Raw genomic sequence first — 14,347 nt, 5'->3', positions numbered from 1 at the left:
CCATGAATTCAGCCGTGATGCGTCATGGATTGGAGAACCTGGAATAAAGTCCTACTGATGGAAGAGATCAGTAGGGGGGGAGGGGGGCAGCATTTTAATATTCACCTCAGGCAGCAAATATGCTAGAATCGGCCCTGATACTACTCAAACCACAACTGATTACACTGTGCCCCTACATATATCATATATGCCCATCACACAACAACTGACACACTGTGTCCCCACATATATCATATATACCCTTGAGATCACAACTGACCACACTGTGCTCCCACATATATTATATATACCCCCAACACAGCAACTTACCGCACTGTGCTCCCACATACACAGTGATGTCACAGCACAGGGGGTTAATACACACACACAGTGATGTCACAGCGCAGGGGGTTAATACACGAACACAGTGATGTCCCAGCACAGGGGGTTAATACACACACACAGTGATGTCCTATCACAAGGGGTTAACACACACAGTGGTGTCACAGCACAGGGGGTTAATACGCACATACGCAGTGATGTCACAGCACAGGGGGTTAATACACACAGTGAAGTCACAGCACCAATGTTATCAGTAAGATAATGGAGAAAACCATAACAATAACCGATGCCAACAACCCCACACCATAATGCTGGCTCACTATGGACACTATGACTATAACAGGACATGTACAGTACATGCTGAGAGCTGTCACACACTAGAAAGTAATCAGTAACTACAATACTGCAGAAGTGCGGTCTAGTACCTCACAGACAGGGCCAAATTATAGGGGGGCTCATGGGGTGCGCACCCGGTGCCCCCACCACTTTGCCTTTAAAGGGGCCCCCACCAAATGTGGCCCATTGGCCAACAGTGTATTTGGGTCCGGGGTTGAATCCTGACATTGTGCCCGACTTCATGTCTATGGCAGAGCGAGGGAACAATGGGGCTCATTTACTAAGGGTCCGCGGAACGCATTTTCGTCGGGTTTCTCGGCGATTTCCAATTTGCGGCGCAGCGTGCTGGGGATTTTGGCGCATCAGCACTGGCTTGCATGCGACACAAATCGGAGGGCGGGCCGTCGAAGAAGCACCGGGAAGAAGAAGGTGAACTCTGGCGGACCTCGGCAGGGAAGCGACGGATGGAGGAACTCAGGCGCACGATCTTCATGAATCGCGCTGGACTTCATCTTTGCCGGACCGTCCGAATCGGGGGTCACGACAGGACCAGGTAAGTAAATTTGCAAAGATGGTGGAGCAGTGTGTGACATCACAACACCACAACGTCAAGGTGCCACCATCTTTTTTTACATCCGATATCCACTAGTATCCTGACACAGCGATGGAAGAGAAGGAGGTCGGCGCGCATCAGGGGAACGATGGAAGGTGAGTACAACTTTATTATTTTATCTAGGACTGCATATAGTTATTATAGGGAGATTGTATATATTTATTATGGGGGGGCGGAATATAGCTACAATAGGAGTCAGCATATAGTTATTTATTATAGGGAGGCTATATATAGTTGTTATAGGGCGCCTGTATATAGTTGTTATAGGGGGACTTTATTGGTTGTCATAGGGCGACTGTATATAGTTGTTATAGGGCGACTGTATATAGTTATAGAGGGATGTATATAGTTATTATAGGGAGGCGGTATATAGTTATAATAGGGGATGTATATAGTTATAGGGGTGTATATAGTTATAGGGAGCTGTGTATAGGTATTATAGTGGGGCTGTATATCGTTATAGGGGAACTGTATATAGTTATTATAGGGGAACTGTATATAGTTATTATAGGGAGGCTGTATATAGTTATTATAGGGGGTGCATATAGTTATAGGGGACCTGTATATAGTTATTATACGGTGCTGTATATAGTTATTATAGTGGAACTGTATATAGTTATTTTAGGGGACCTGTATATAGTTATTATAGGGGGACTGTATATAGTTATAGGGAGTCTGTATATAGTTACAAGGAGGCTGTAGATAGTTATAAGGGACTGTATATAGTTATAGGGGGACTGTAAATAGTTATAGGGGGGCTGTAAGTAGTTATTATAGGGGGACTGTATATAGTTATTACAGGGAGGCTGTATATAGTTATAGGGGACTATATAGTTATAGGGGTCTGTATATAGTTAATGCTGTGGGACTGTATATAGGTAATGTTGGGGGCTGTGTATAGTTATTGCTGGGGGCTATAAATAGTGATTACTGGGGGGCTGTGTACATTTATTTCTGGTGGCTATATATTGTGATTACTGGGAGCTGTATAGTGATTGTTGGGGGAGTTGTATATAGTGATTACAGGGGGCTTTATGTAGTGGTTGCTGAGGTGCTGTATATAGTGATTACTGGGGGGCTGTATATAGTGATTGGTGGGGGCTGTATATAGTGATTGCTGGGGGAGTTGTATATAGTGTTTGCTGGGAACTGTATATAGTGATGTCTGAGGGCTGTATATAGTGATTGGTGGGGGGCTGTATATAGTGATTGGTGGGGGGCTGTATATAGTGGTTGCTGGGGGAGTTGTATATAGTGTTTGCTGGGAACTGTATATAGTGATTGCTGGGGGGCTGTTTATAGTTATTGCTTGGGAGCAGTATACAGCGATTGCTGTTCCCTGTCTGGACTACTTTCAATTGGGGTCCCCACCAACCTTAATCCGGCCCTGGTTCATATCTATCTATCGTTCTATAGACAAATAACTATAGAAACCTATATAATATATAAGTTACTGGCAGGCAGGTATTAGTAAAGTTAACTTTTGGTTTCGGCAGGAAACATACAACCCAGCTACACTATACACAGTATTCAAATAACATCGAACAATCTGACATTCGCTTTTGGATGAAGTTTGTTCGTAACGCCATCCCGTACAGCATGTGGCGTGGAGGAGTGGTCACGTGTGTAAACTTGCATGGTGGGACTGGCGGAAAGTTTAGCGAGTGGTAGCAGTGCGCAGTGGAGGTTCTGTGGCGTGCGCTCTCTATCCGGGTAGTCAGCGGAGTGCTGGGTGAGTGCGCCGTGGCACCGTGCTGTACGGGCAGTGACGTGTGCCGCCCTCTGGCCCTTGTTGCCTGCTGGTGGTAGAGGGATCCTAATAACGTCACTAGAGCCCCTGTCATGTCATGACTATAGTGTGGAATCGTCCATAGCCACCGCTTCAGGGTGACGCACATGGTTGGCAGATACGTGGTAACCTGCGTCACCTTGAATGTTTACACCCTGCACAGAGGCGACCTCCAGGAGCTGCTTCATGGCTGTGACATGTGTGAGAGATGTTCCCCCCCAGTGCGCGGCAGTCATGTCATGTATAGGGAGTGTGTCAGGGGTTATAACAGCTCTCTATGGGCGACAGAGAAGAAATGTCACTTCTGGTGATTTGGGTACAAGCTGCAAAATTTTTCTTTTAAAGGAAACCTGATCAGTCACGGGCACTTAATCATAGATCCAGGCAACTTGACTGTAGTAATCTTGTTATATTTGTTACCCATGTCCTCCTTCCCTCTAAAATCTGGGGTTGTTACCAGCGCTCCTTTGTGCTGTAGCTTCACCGGCTGTCCTCCTCCTCTGCTCCCTCTGCCTGATGTAATCTCAATGCAGCAGGAGCAATTTCAGCACACAGTGGGATGAGGAAGGGCTCCTTGCACACTGTGAAAGCCTGTGAAGCTGCAGCACGGTGAGGCTCTGGCAACACCCCTGGCAGCCCTTCTGGCTCATTAATATAATTTTAGAAGGAAGGAGGTTATGGATAACAAAAAGATTACCACAGATTATTTCTTATCCTATAATACAGTTTTGTTTTTAAAGATTATTTTTTTTCTTTTTACAGATCTTGCAAGGGTAAACGCTGTGTACCAGAAAACATAATTTGATGTAAGTGTTTTGTTTTTTGTTTTTTTCTTGTGTGTGTGTTGTGCTCCCTCATTCCAAACTTTTTGTCACTGTGGAGATCGAGGTCCTATGTATAGCCTGCTTAATTTTAGTTATTGATACCATTTATCTATTTCAGATAATGCCTGCTTCTTGTGAATCGTTAGTGGACGACATTGAAGACATTGTTTCAGTCACAGATCCAAAACCTCATGATCGTCAGTCAGCAAAGCAAAGTGTTGTTCCCAGGGTGCGGAAAAGAAATAAAGACAAAATGCTGGAAGAGCCACCAAATGCCAGGTTTGTTGTATTTATATAAAAAATATGTATATTTTTTTTAAAAGGACATTTTAGTAGTAGTTCATATTTACATAGACCGTGATTTTTCAGGTTTTTGCGTTGTTTTTTTCTCTCTGATTCTTCCACAGATACACATCTTCTATATTAGTCTATATTGTTTCTGTTGACCAGCATTTAAAAAATGGTGGTGTCCACTAACAGAACTGTTAGGTACCGCGGTCGAACCACAGACTGGCAGTTCCTGGCAGGTATTTTCCACCATCGATGGAGGCGGTTCTGTCTGAGCCCTCTCCATACACCCCTTCAAACCGAACTAGGTATAGTCTGGTCATGAAGGGGGTTAAATTGTAGTTTTATAAACCTGAGGCTATTACTCTCATATGCATTTTATGTGTCTGGAGCTGCACAGAAAGCAGTTTAGGGTAGTAACTAAGGCTAAGTTCACACCTGAGTGTGGACCTTTGTTACTATACTCGGTCTCTTAAACGAAAATAACAGGAGCCTTATGGATCTTTCAATTTGTGTCCGTTTTTTGCGGTCTGTTAGACTTTTGTTATTTAATGTGGCAAAATTTGCATTACATCCATCCAATTTTCTGCACAGGTAACAACCCACAAATGGAATTGATGTAAACGTCATTAACCCCTTTGTGGCCAAAGCTCATGAACAACTTAGGGCGCGTTCACACGTTCCGCTAGCCCCGCGTTCATAACGCGACGCTAGCGCACAGGGGGCGGAGTTTGGGGCGATCGCATATGCGTTTCCAGAGAAACGCATGCGATCGGGTTATTAATCGCATGCGTTTCCCGGGAAACGCATATGCGATCGGCCCGAGCCCCGCCCACTGTGCGCTAGCGGCGCGTTATGAACGCGACGATAGCGTAACGTGTGAACGAGCCCTTAAGGACGCAGCCATTTTATAGCTTAAGGTTCAGTCCCATTTTTTGTATTCTGACATGCGTCTCTATATATGGTTATAACTTTTCAACACTGTTACTTATCAAAGTGATTCTGAGATTTTTTTTCTTCACTTTCTTTACTTCATATTAGTAGTAAATTTTATTTCCAAAAAAAGAAAAAAAAATTATGAATTTTTTGAAAAATTTGCCATTTTCAAAATTATTGCGTTTTCAGGCAGATTTACCACCTAAATAAGCTGCTGAATAACGTTACCCATATGTCTACTTTACATTTTCATAGTTTTTGAAATGTCTGGATAATTTATTTTGATGGCTTACAAATCGAATATCGCTTTTCTGTATTTTCAGAATTGACTATTTTGGGGATAAATACAGTTTTGAATGAAATGTTATATATTTAGCATCAACCCCCCCTATATAATCAAACTGTTTTCAAATCTGCACCCCTCAAACTATCAGAAACAGCTTTTAGGAAGATTAACCCCTTTAGATCTTCATAGTAATTGAATCAAAATGGAGGTGAAATTTAGAATGGTCAAATTTTGTCTGTTATACGTTCATTTAGCTCTAAAATGTACACATTTCCAGAAGATGGAGAAAACCCGCCATACAATTTGTTCTACTATTTCTCCCAAGTGCAGAGACCCCCCCACATGTGGACGTTACTTGTTTTATGGGTACACAGCGAGGCGCAGAAGGGAAGGAGGGACCTGCAGCTGCCAGGATTTTAGTTTCCTCATGGCCCCTTTTGTAGGCTATTAAATTTTAGCTTTTTCGTTATTGGGGCCATGTGAAGGCATTTTTTTTTTTTTTTTTTGTGGGATAAGATGCTTTTTACAGTGTTACCACTTTGGGGTTGGTATCCCCCATTGTTGAAAATTTTGGAACTTTTTTTTGAGGGCAGGAGTAGAAAATCATCACTTCTGTACAGGATTTTATTCTTGTGTGTTCACCGTAAAGCCTAATAATCATGTTATCTTTATTGCTTTATTCAATGGGTCAGTACGATTACGGGGATACCAGACATGAATATTTTTTCTTACATTTTACTAAATTTGTCAAATAAAACCCTCTTGTGTTGAGAAAAATCTATAATTTTTGCATTGCCTGCTTCTAAGTGCCACTGCCAATGATCACCTTTTATTGCATTTTTTGTTGGATTGGTAAAAATCATTTTTGGATGGTTTAACAGTATTTTTTTTTTTTATCATCGTGTGAGTTCAATAATTATTTAATGTTATTCTACAGGTTGTTTCGGATGTGGTGATACTATATATGTGGGGTTTGTGTTATGATTTAGGCTGACACTGTGCCTGTAAGATGACGTCACTGACACATCTTACAGGCAGTTCTTACAAGCAACTCTGGGGTCCATAGTTGCCATAGCAACAATCGGCAACCCCCCCCCCCCCCCCCCGAAAACGGCTTGGGGAGGCCGATTGTGGGGAAAAGCCCCCCCCCTTCCCCAAAGCCAAGTTAAATGTCGCGGATTTAACAGGTTAAAGACACGCAATCAGAGCACCCTCTGATCATGGGTGTTACACTGGGATGTTGGCTATATGTTACAGCCGGCAACCCGCGTTTGCCGATGCCGGTCCTGTGCTCAGTATCCAATATATCGGACGCATAGCGGGAAGGGGTTAATGCCTGAATGTCCAGGTCAATATTTTCAGATCTGTTATGATGTGCAAAGCTTTTCCAAAGATATTGTCATTTTAAGAAGCGCATGGCAATTTTTGATGTCATGTGAGACTTTAATGTGTTTTATAATTTCATATTTTCATATTTTTTTAATTTTAAAATTAGCCGATAAATTCAATCTAATGTATAGGCTGAACTTGATAGACCAATGTGTTTTTTTTTTTCTAACTTTTTTGCTATGATACTCTGACGACTGTTATATCTACTGAATCCTGGCACCTTTCTGGTGTCACAATTCTGGTGTCATATTAAACAGGCCTTTTAATGCCAAGCATTTCTGAAATTTTGTTGCATTATTGTGTTATGCCTTATCACAATTTGGCAACTTATAAGGGAAATTTGAACTTTATATGTGAGGTGCAAGCAGCCTGCCTGCTAAAAAGCTGGAGGGGAGCACACTTCAGATGGCTGTAACTTTGCATCTGTGGCACCTAGAATCTTACTCCTTTTTATACATGAAAGAGGAGAATCCCTTCTTTCGTGTGAATCTATTTGTTTCTAAGTGCAGGGGAACCAGAGATATTAAAGTGCCATATCGGGTGATTTTTAAATATAACTGAAATTTTCCCTTTAAAGAGGACCTTTCACCACCTCACACGTGTAGATTATGATAACATCCTGTAGGGGCTGCTACACGGATTCAGGGGCACTTTGAATTTTCCTTCTATCCCCCGCAGTTGCGGAGTTATTAGTCCTGATATGTGACCATTATAATCTGTGTTTGGTCAGAGAGGAGGAGCTGGGGTTGTATGCTATGCTAATCTTCTCTCATACTGTCAGTGGTGAATTGTAATTTCTCTGTGCATCTAAAGGCTATGTTCACACACTTTCTACTATTCTGTTGACAGTGTTTACAAAAATGCTATGTTAAATGCACTTTTAACATGCATGCAATGGAAACAGAAACACAAATGTTATGTAAACGGAAGTGCAAACGAGACATCAACGTATACACCACATAAGCGTAAACGTGATGCAAACACTTAAATGCAAATGGAATGTAAGTGTTAACGCAGAAGTGATGGCATGGAAGTGTAAATGCGCTGTAAACTCAAGCGCAATTTACATAAACAAAAACACAAGTCAAACTCGACACTAACGCAAATGCTATTTAGGCATAAACGTGACGCAAAGGCAAATACCACATAAGCATAAATACGACGCAAATTCAACAGGTCCTGTCATAGAATCTATATAAAATGGTACTGTTGTAAAGTGTCCCGTAAAAAAAAAAAAAAAAAAAGCAAGCTCTCAACCAGCTACAAAGACCAAATATTAAAAGTGTAAAGCCACTTGGAAAATTGTGATGCAAAATTGGTTTTACTCTATTAAATTACTAAAATATAAGCAAAAGGGGCTGAGATGCAGACTCCAAGGTAGGGGCTGAGAAGTCTATAGGGAGAATATGTGATTTTTGACCAATCAAACCAGAGGCCATAATGCAGCCTGAACAATGTAATAACCCCCAGAACCGCATTCAATGAGGGTCCTGACTTTTCTAGGAAAAGTAAGGTATCCGCATAAAGTCTGTCTCAACCATGAACCCATGAACTCTGGGGGAGCACCAAAATCTAGAACCAAGAACTGTATAAAAGGTGGACCCGGCCTACAAACTCCCTCTGGAATCCAAGTTTTTCCAACAGTACTGTAACCATAAATAGGTCCTTTCCACAGAGTCAAAAGCCTTGGCTGCGTCCAGCACAACCAAGACCCTCATTTCATGTTGTCATATGAAGCTTGGAGGTTAAAGAATATCCTGTGTAAATTTATGGGCGGTGGGCTTTCCAGGCATTAGGCTACATTCACACTAACGTATGGGGGACGTATATGCGGCCGATATACGTCCCCCATAGTCAGCAATGGGCGCACGACACCCTACGGGAGCGGTACGGTGCCGCACACCGTACCGTTCCGTACCCGGGAAAAAGATGGGACCTGTCCTATCTTTTCCCGTAATACGGCGCCGTGCGCCATAGGTTGCTATGGAGAGGGGCGCTCACCTCCTCCTCCTCTCCCCGTGCACTGCCGTTGCCCGCTACGGTACGGGCGGGCAACGGCAGTGTGAATATAGCCTTAAACTGTTTTGGTCAGGGCCAATGATCGACGGGATAAGATTTTTACGTCAATCTTAAGCAATGATGTAGGCCTGTAAGATTCGCATCGGGTCAGGTTCTTGCACGGATGGGGTTATTACTACTATACGTGCCAAAGCCGTGGAGTGAAGAAGAGAACCCACCTCGTACACTTCACCACCATATAATTTTCTCAACAAGGGGGCCAGGAGGTCACCAAGTTACTTCTAGAATTCAACCGGTAGGCCGTTTAGTGCCAGGGCATTTACAGTTGGGCAAAGTCACAATAGTCTCGGCAATTTTCAGTTCTGCAATGGGGGCCACCAAGGCTGCGCAGTCCTCAGGAGATGGGGAGGGTAAGGGTAGAAAGGTATTCAACCATTCCTTGGGCTGTTTTATTAACATTTTACGTAGATGGGTACAAGGTAGTGTAAAAGTCTCAAAAGGCATCGGCAATCCCTCTAGGGTGGTGTAGAACAATGTGCGCATCCTTTGGATCCCGATCCTCAGTGACAACTGCAGGAGCAGAGTCAACCCTAGCCAGATGAGAAAGCCGCAACCTACAACAGTCGCCCTGTTCAAAGAAGCTCTGTTAGGATAAGAATAAACTTCTCTTTACCTTGTTAGTCATAAGAGTCGAGTAATCCATTGTGCATCACACCAGAATCCTCTTTAGGTTATATATGGCTTGGGGCGAAGGCCTTGAAAGCACCCTAATGGTCTGAACTACTATCGTCCGAGTGGTGAGTGTGGACAAAGGAAGACCATTATGCAAAGAAATATACAGTGGGTAGAAGGATGGTGAGCCAGAAGGGATTAAGCTTCCAGGTGGGGCGGAGAGGGTGTATACCCCAGCGGAATACAACATACAGTGGGACATGGTCAGACACAGAGTAGGAGAGGTACGAGGCCACCCCAAACAGAGGTAGTGATACAGGGTCAGTTATACATTTTGTTATAGGAGGTGAAACAGCAGAAGGCTACAGTATCAGGATGGAGGTGGCACCACACATCCTCCAGCCCCAAGCTTTCCACGAGAGCCCGAAAGGCCGTGGGGGAGTAGAGGGGAGGCCTATCTACGGTTACTTAAGCCAGTGCAGCCCGTCCCCCTCCAGGTATCATTATAATGAATTTCCCTGACCTTCCAGGAGATTAACATTGTCTCCTACTGTCATATTCCTATAATACAAAATAGTGTGCTAGCCAGTGGAACCTCCGAGGTGAGACCCGGCAGTGGCCCAAAGGTCAAAGAAGCAGCGTGCAGATGCGTTAGGTGGCAACAACAAAAACCTTTTGGACATAACCATCCCACCCCCCCTCCCAACCAAGAATACAGTGTGGAACATGTTGGCTTTTTCCCAAACCTGAAAATGAACATGGGTGTGACTAGGTGTCAGTATGACATGGGCTGATCAGAGCAGTAACCTGTACAAACAAGAGGAAACATAAGAGCATTACATAACGATATTACATACGAGCATGGTAGGCTTCGGAGAGGTGATGGGATCCCCCATCAATCCCAGCTGGAAAAGGATACAAAAGTTTGTAGTGTCCGCAATGTGGCAGTTCAATCATGTGGCAGTTCAATCAAACAGAATGGAATCGGTCTCTAGTAGGAGAACAGGCCAACAGGGGCTGCTTGGACCCCGGAACAAACAAAGGCCAGGCGTTTAGACCGCAGGTAGGTCAGAGGGTGGGTGGAGCACACCAGAGCCCAGCACTTGTCCCCTATGGGGTGCATCGGAGGTCCTCTAGGAGCCAGCCGAGGAGGGCAGACTTTTTAGGCAGGTCCATCGGGGCTCCAACAGGCAATGGATCGGCTCTGCTGGTTGCACGGGAAAGTTGAGGGCCGCCTTCTGAAGGTGTAGTAGGCCTCAGAAGGCGTCTAGGGGCCCCAAATGGCGTGCAAGTCCCTGGTCAGGTAATGCAGCCTGGATGGATTTAGGGGTGACTGTGCCCACAAATAGCCCCTGATGGTGCCTAGGATGGAGCTCCTGTTATGTATGTGCGCTTCTGCATCTTTACACCCTCCTCCATGAAGGGGTTTTAAAGGCACAAACCAAAATTAATAATCTAAATTTATAGAAACTATAAAATGGGGGAGCAGTCAGCTGGATAGCCCAGTGAAATCTGTAACAGAAAATGGTGAATCCACAAATGGCCAACTCCACATGGCACAGTATATTAAATGGTGCCACTAAAAAGTACAACTTGTCCTGCAGATAACAAACGTTGATGCTGCTCTATACACACACAAATTTTTTTAAAAAGAAAATGTAAATGTTGCAAAGATAATTAGAATTGTTCTGGTTTTTAGACAGGTAATCTTGCCATATTAACTAGTTAATAGCTAAAATTTACCATAGCTCTGCTTTATATTGGCATCTTTTTGTAAACATTCTTGAAAATTTATTTATTTATTTTTTTTCTCTAGGCCTTGCTGGGTGCATGGAGAGGGCTCACAGGCTGAGCTCTCTCCATAGCCAGTAAGTCTTTGCTGCATATTGCAGCAAAGGCATACCGGTAACACCCGCGATCAGCGCTAGCATCGCTCGCCGCCGGCGATGATCCGATCCGTGGCTATGACAGACTCGCCGGGTCTCGTTTGAGGAGGAAAATCCCCATATACTGCTATACTGTAGTATGGCCGTAAATGGTAGGATCAATCAGACAACCTAGGGTTAAAGTACCTTGAGTCTGAAAGATGGTAAAATTAAAAAAAAAGTTAAAAAAATTATAATAAAACCTATATATATATATATATTTTATTTTATTTTTTTCCTAAGTGACTGATGTTGAAAGCGGAGGTCCGAACATGGGGGTGGAAGTGGGCCTTGAGTTTAAATTCTATGGGGCTAGGTCTATCCTTGACAGCCGTTACATGGCCAGACTGCAGTTTTCAACTGGGCAGCAAATCCTTGCACTGTGTACATCTCGTAAAAAATAATTTGAGGCCTATTCATATGTTGGTTTTCTTAAGCGTTGATTGCTTTTGGGTGCTGTATTTTCATGACATGTTTTTTTACTATAAGCGATTTTCTCTAGGTGAGATATTCCTATAATGTGGGATCTGAAAAGAATGTGGCAGTGGATAACCTTTCCACTTGGTACAGACGACAGAAGGGCCATTGATTAACATTTTATTCTATTGGTAACATACTAACACTCTGTACAATGTTGTGGTTATGTACATTAAACTGTTAAATTTGATAGAATTTTTTTTTCTTTAAGTAAACCTGTTTTAATTGCTTGCTTTTTATTTAGCACTATCCCAGGCACACAGAAGATCTGGATCCGCACATGGGGTTGCTCACACAACAATTCAGATGGGGAATACATGGCTGGACAGTTGGCTGCATATGGCTACAGTATAACAGGTATGAAGTGTATGAATGGAAATTGTAATACTCAGGTTTCGGGCGAATTTGCAGTATTCAGGTCACTATAGTGCATCAAAATTTAAAGCTAAAATCTAAAATGCATCATAAACAAAGATACACTTTCTACTTTCCACTGCATGATTCAATCCTGTTATTTGCTTCCATACACTAATGCAAAATGCTGACTTAAATATGGGTCAGTTAATAGTTCTCTATGGTAACCTGTCACTAGCTGTATTTGTTAAAATGTGGGTACAGGTTCCCTTGAACAGAGAAATGGAAGTGAGAGACAAAAATCCCATATTAAACCCCTTAATGACCGCCTTGTTAGGTTTTTAGGACGGCTATTAAGGGTACTTCTGGACCACCTTTCTTAATGTCCTGGCTGTGTCATCACAGACCCGGCATGAACTACCAAGATTGGAAGAACTCTGCACTACTGGGGTCTGGTGTGTGTCCCGAGGCTGCCAGGTCCTCTGTTAGCCGGGTTCTGCCTCCTTGAAGGACCTGGCTGTAACTATCTAACCATGCATTAGCTTGCTTAGTTCCTTACATTACACTAAAATACATGTGTATTGCAGTGTGTAAGGGCTTGAACAAGCGATCAGACGAACGCTTGTTCATGACCAAGTGTGGAAAACATTTTTAAAAAACTATTTTTATAATAAATATAAGTTCCTTAATCACCATAGTTATATATAAAAATTCATCAAAGTATGTAAAACACAAAGTACGTTTTTGGTATCACTGTGTCCGTATTGATATGTACAATAAATTCACAATGGTGAATGGGGGGGGAGGGGACTTCTTCTGTTAATATATAATTATTCATCAAATACAAAAATTTCCATGTTGTTCCCCCATGATGGCCCTTGTGGGAGGATGCCCATTGACCTCGGTAGGGACAGGAGGAAGAGAGTTGATAAGCCTCCCACTAGTGTTCTTCCTGTCCCTACAGTGGTCAGGGTCTCTTTCCTCCTAGTGGGGGAGTGGAGAGGGAAATCATGTTATGCCGGCCCCTCCCGGCACGAAATTCCCAACTGGACTGGGTCCTCGGTCGGATTTGGCCATCCCTGCTTCCTTCATGGTGAGGCTGCTCCGTTCCATCGGTGATTTAGCCTTTGCACGGGTGTGAGAAGTGCGCTAGACTACATCTTCCGGCATCCCTTGCGCTCCGGAACGACTTACAGCTGCGACCGGAAGTGACATGTGTAGGGCTTAAAAGGTGGGGTTGGCAATGTTGAATATTTCTCAAACTGTACTTTTTTTTTTTTTTTTTTTTTTTGCAAACCAAACGGTCAATGTCCAACTTGCACAGGTTTCAAGCAGGTGGCTATTCCCAAGCTTCACTTCCCCCAGACTGACATTTTGTGCAATGCCTTTATTACCCACTGATTAAGCAAGCCTCACCTGAGAACATCCTGGACTAGGGGTGTGCACTGGAAGACTCCCACTATCAGCATGCCCTCCAGTCAAATAAATCCAGATCATGTAACTTTAAAGAAAAGAGCCTCTGTTATCTTCCTTGGCTGAGGAAACTAGGGGAGATATAAACTCTGTCTGCAACCTTACCAAACACCTTACCACACATGGTAGTTCCACAGAGCAGAACTGTGTGTAGGCTGCATTCCTTGCCGTTGCAGACTAATTATGGCTGAAGTGACAGACTTGGGCCACCTCCACCCGTCCCGTCAAAGTGGTGCTGTGTGGAAAGTTCCATTTACCTCTACTATTAGTAAAGAACCCCAAGTGAGCTTTTTCTTTACCTCCCTAGGAGAATGAGCAAGGGTTTAAAGGTAAAGAAGACAACCCGGAAAAATCAGATTAGGCTGATAAAGCTAGCAGGACCGATTAAACTAGAAAAGTTAGAAAGTATAATATGTGCCTTCATTCTATGCCGGATTCCTACAAGAAACCTATCTGAAAACCATTTATAGACAATTTTATGTGAGAAGAAAAGACCTCCTTCAAGGACAAACTCAAATCCTATAAGGGAAAAGTGGTATCTGTAGCCACAGCCACACAGAACCTCCACAGACAAGACCAAAACTTGTTATAAATAATTCTTCTGAGGATGACTGATTCTGAAAGACCCTCATGCTCCATGGCGGA

At 43.3% G+C, this 14,347-nt stretch overlaps 1 protein-coding gene across 2 annotated transcripts in view; it reads left to right on the top strand.

The window, feature by feature from the left end:
- The first annotated feature begins 2,844 nt into the window (after positions 1–2,844).
- Positions 2,845–14,347, top strand: part of CDKAL1 (CDKAL1 threonylcarbamoyladenosine tRNA methylthiotransferase) — a 528,219-nt gene continuing 516,716 nt past the window's right edge. Inside the window, exons 1-4 of one of the 2 annotated variants that reach the window (XM_072152454.1) lie at positions 2,845–3,002; positions 3,822–3,865; positions 4,002–4,162; positions 12,120–12,232. In XM_072152454.1, the coding sequence (XP_072008555.1) occupies positions 4,005–4,162; positions 12,120–12,232 (271 nt within the window). In that variant the 5' untranslated portion in view covers positions 2,845–3,002; positions 3,822–3,865; positions 4,002–4,004. Of the gene's footprint in view, positions 3,003–3,108; positions 3,261–3,821; positions 3,866–4,001; positions 4,163–12,119; positions 12,233–14,347 lie in introns of those variants that run through there. The other variant, XM_072152456.1, reaches the window with a different exon arrangement.

This window comes from Engystomops pustulosus, chromosome 5, assembly GCF_040894005.1.
Source record: "Engystomops pustulosus chromosome 5, aEngPut4.maternal, whole genome shotgun sequence".
NCBI classification, from domain to species: Eukaryota; Metazoa; Chordata; class Amphibia; order Anura; family Leptodactylidae; genus Engystomops; species Engystomops pustulosus.
This window is presented reverse-complemented; position numbering and strand designations above follow the sequence as displayed.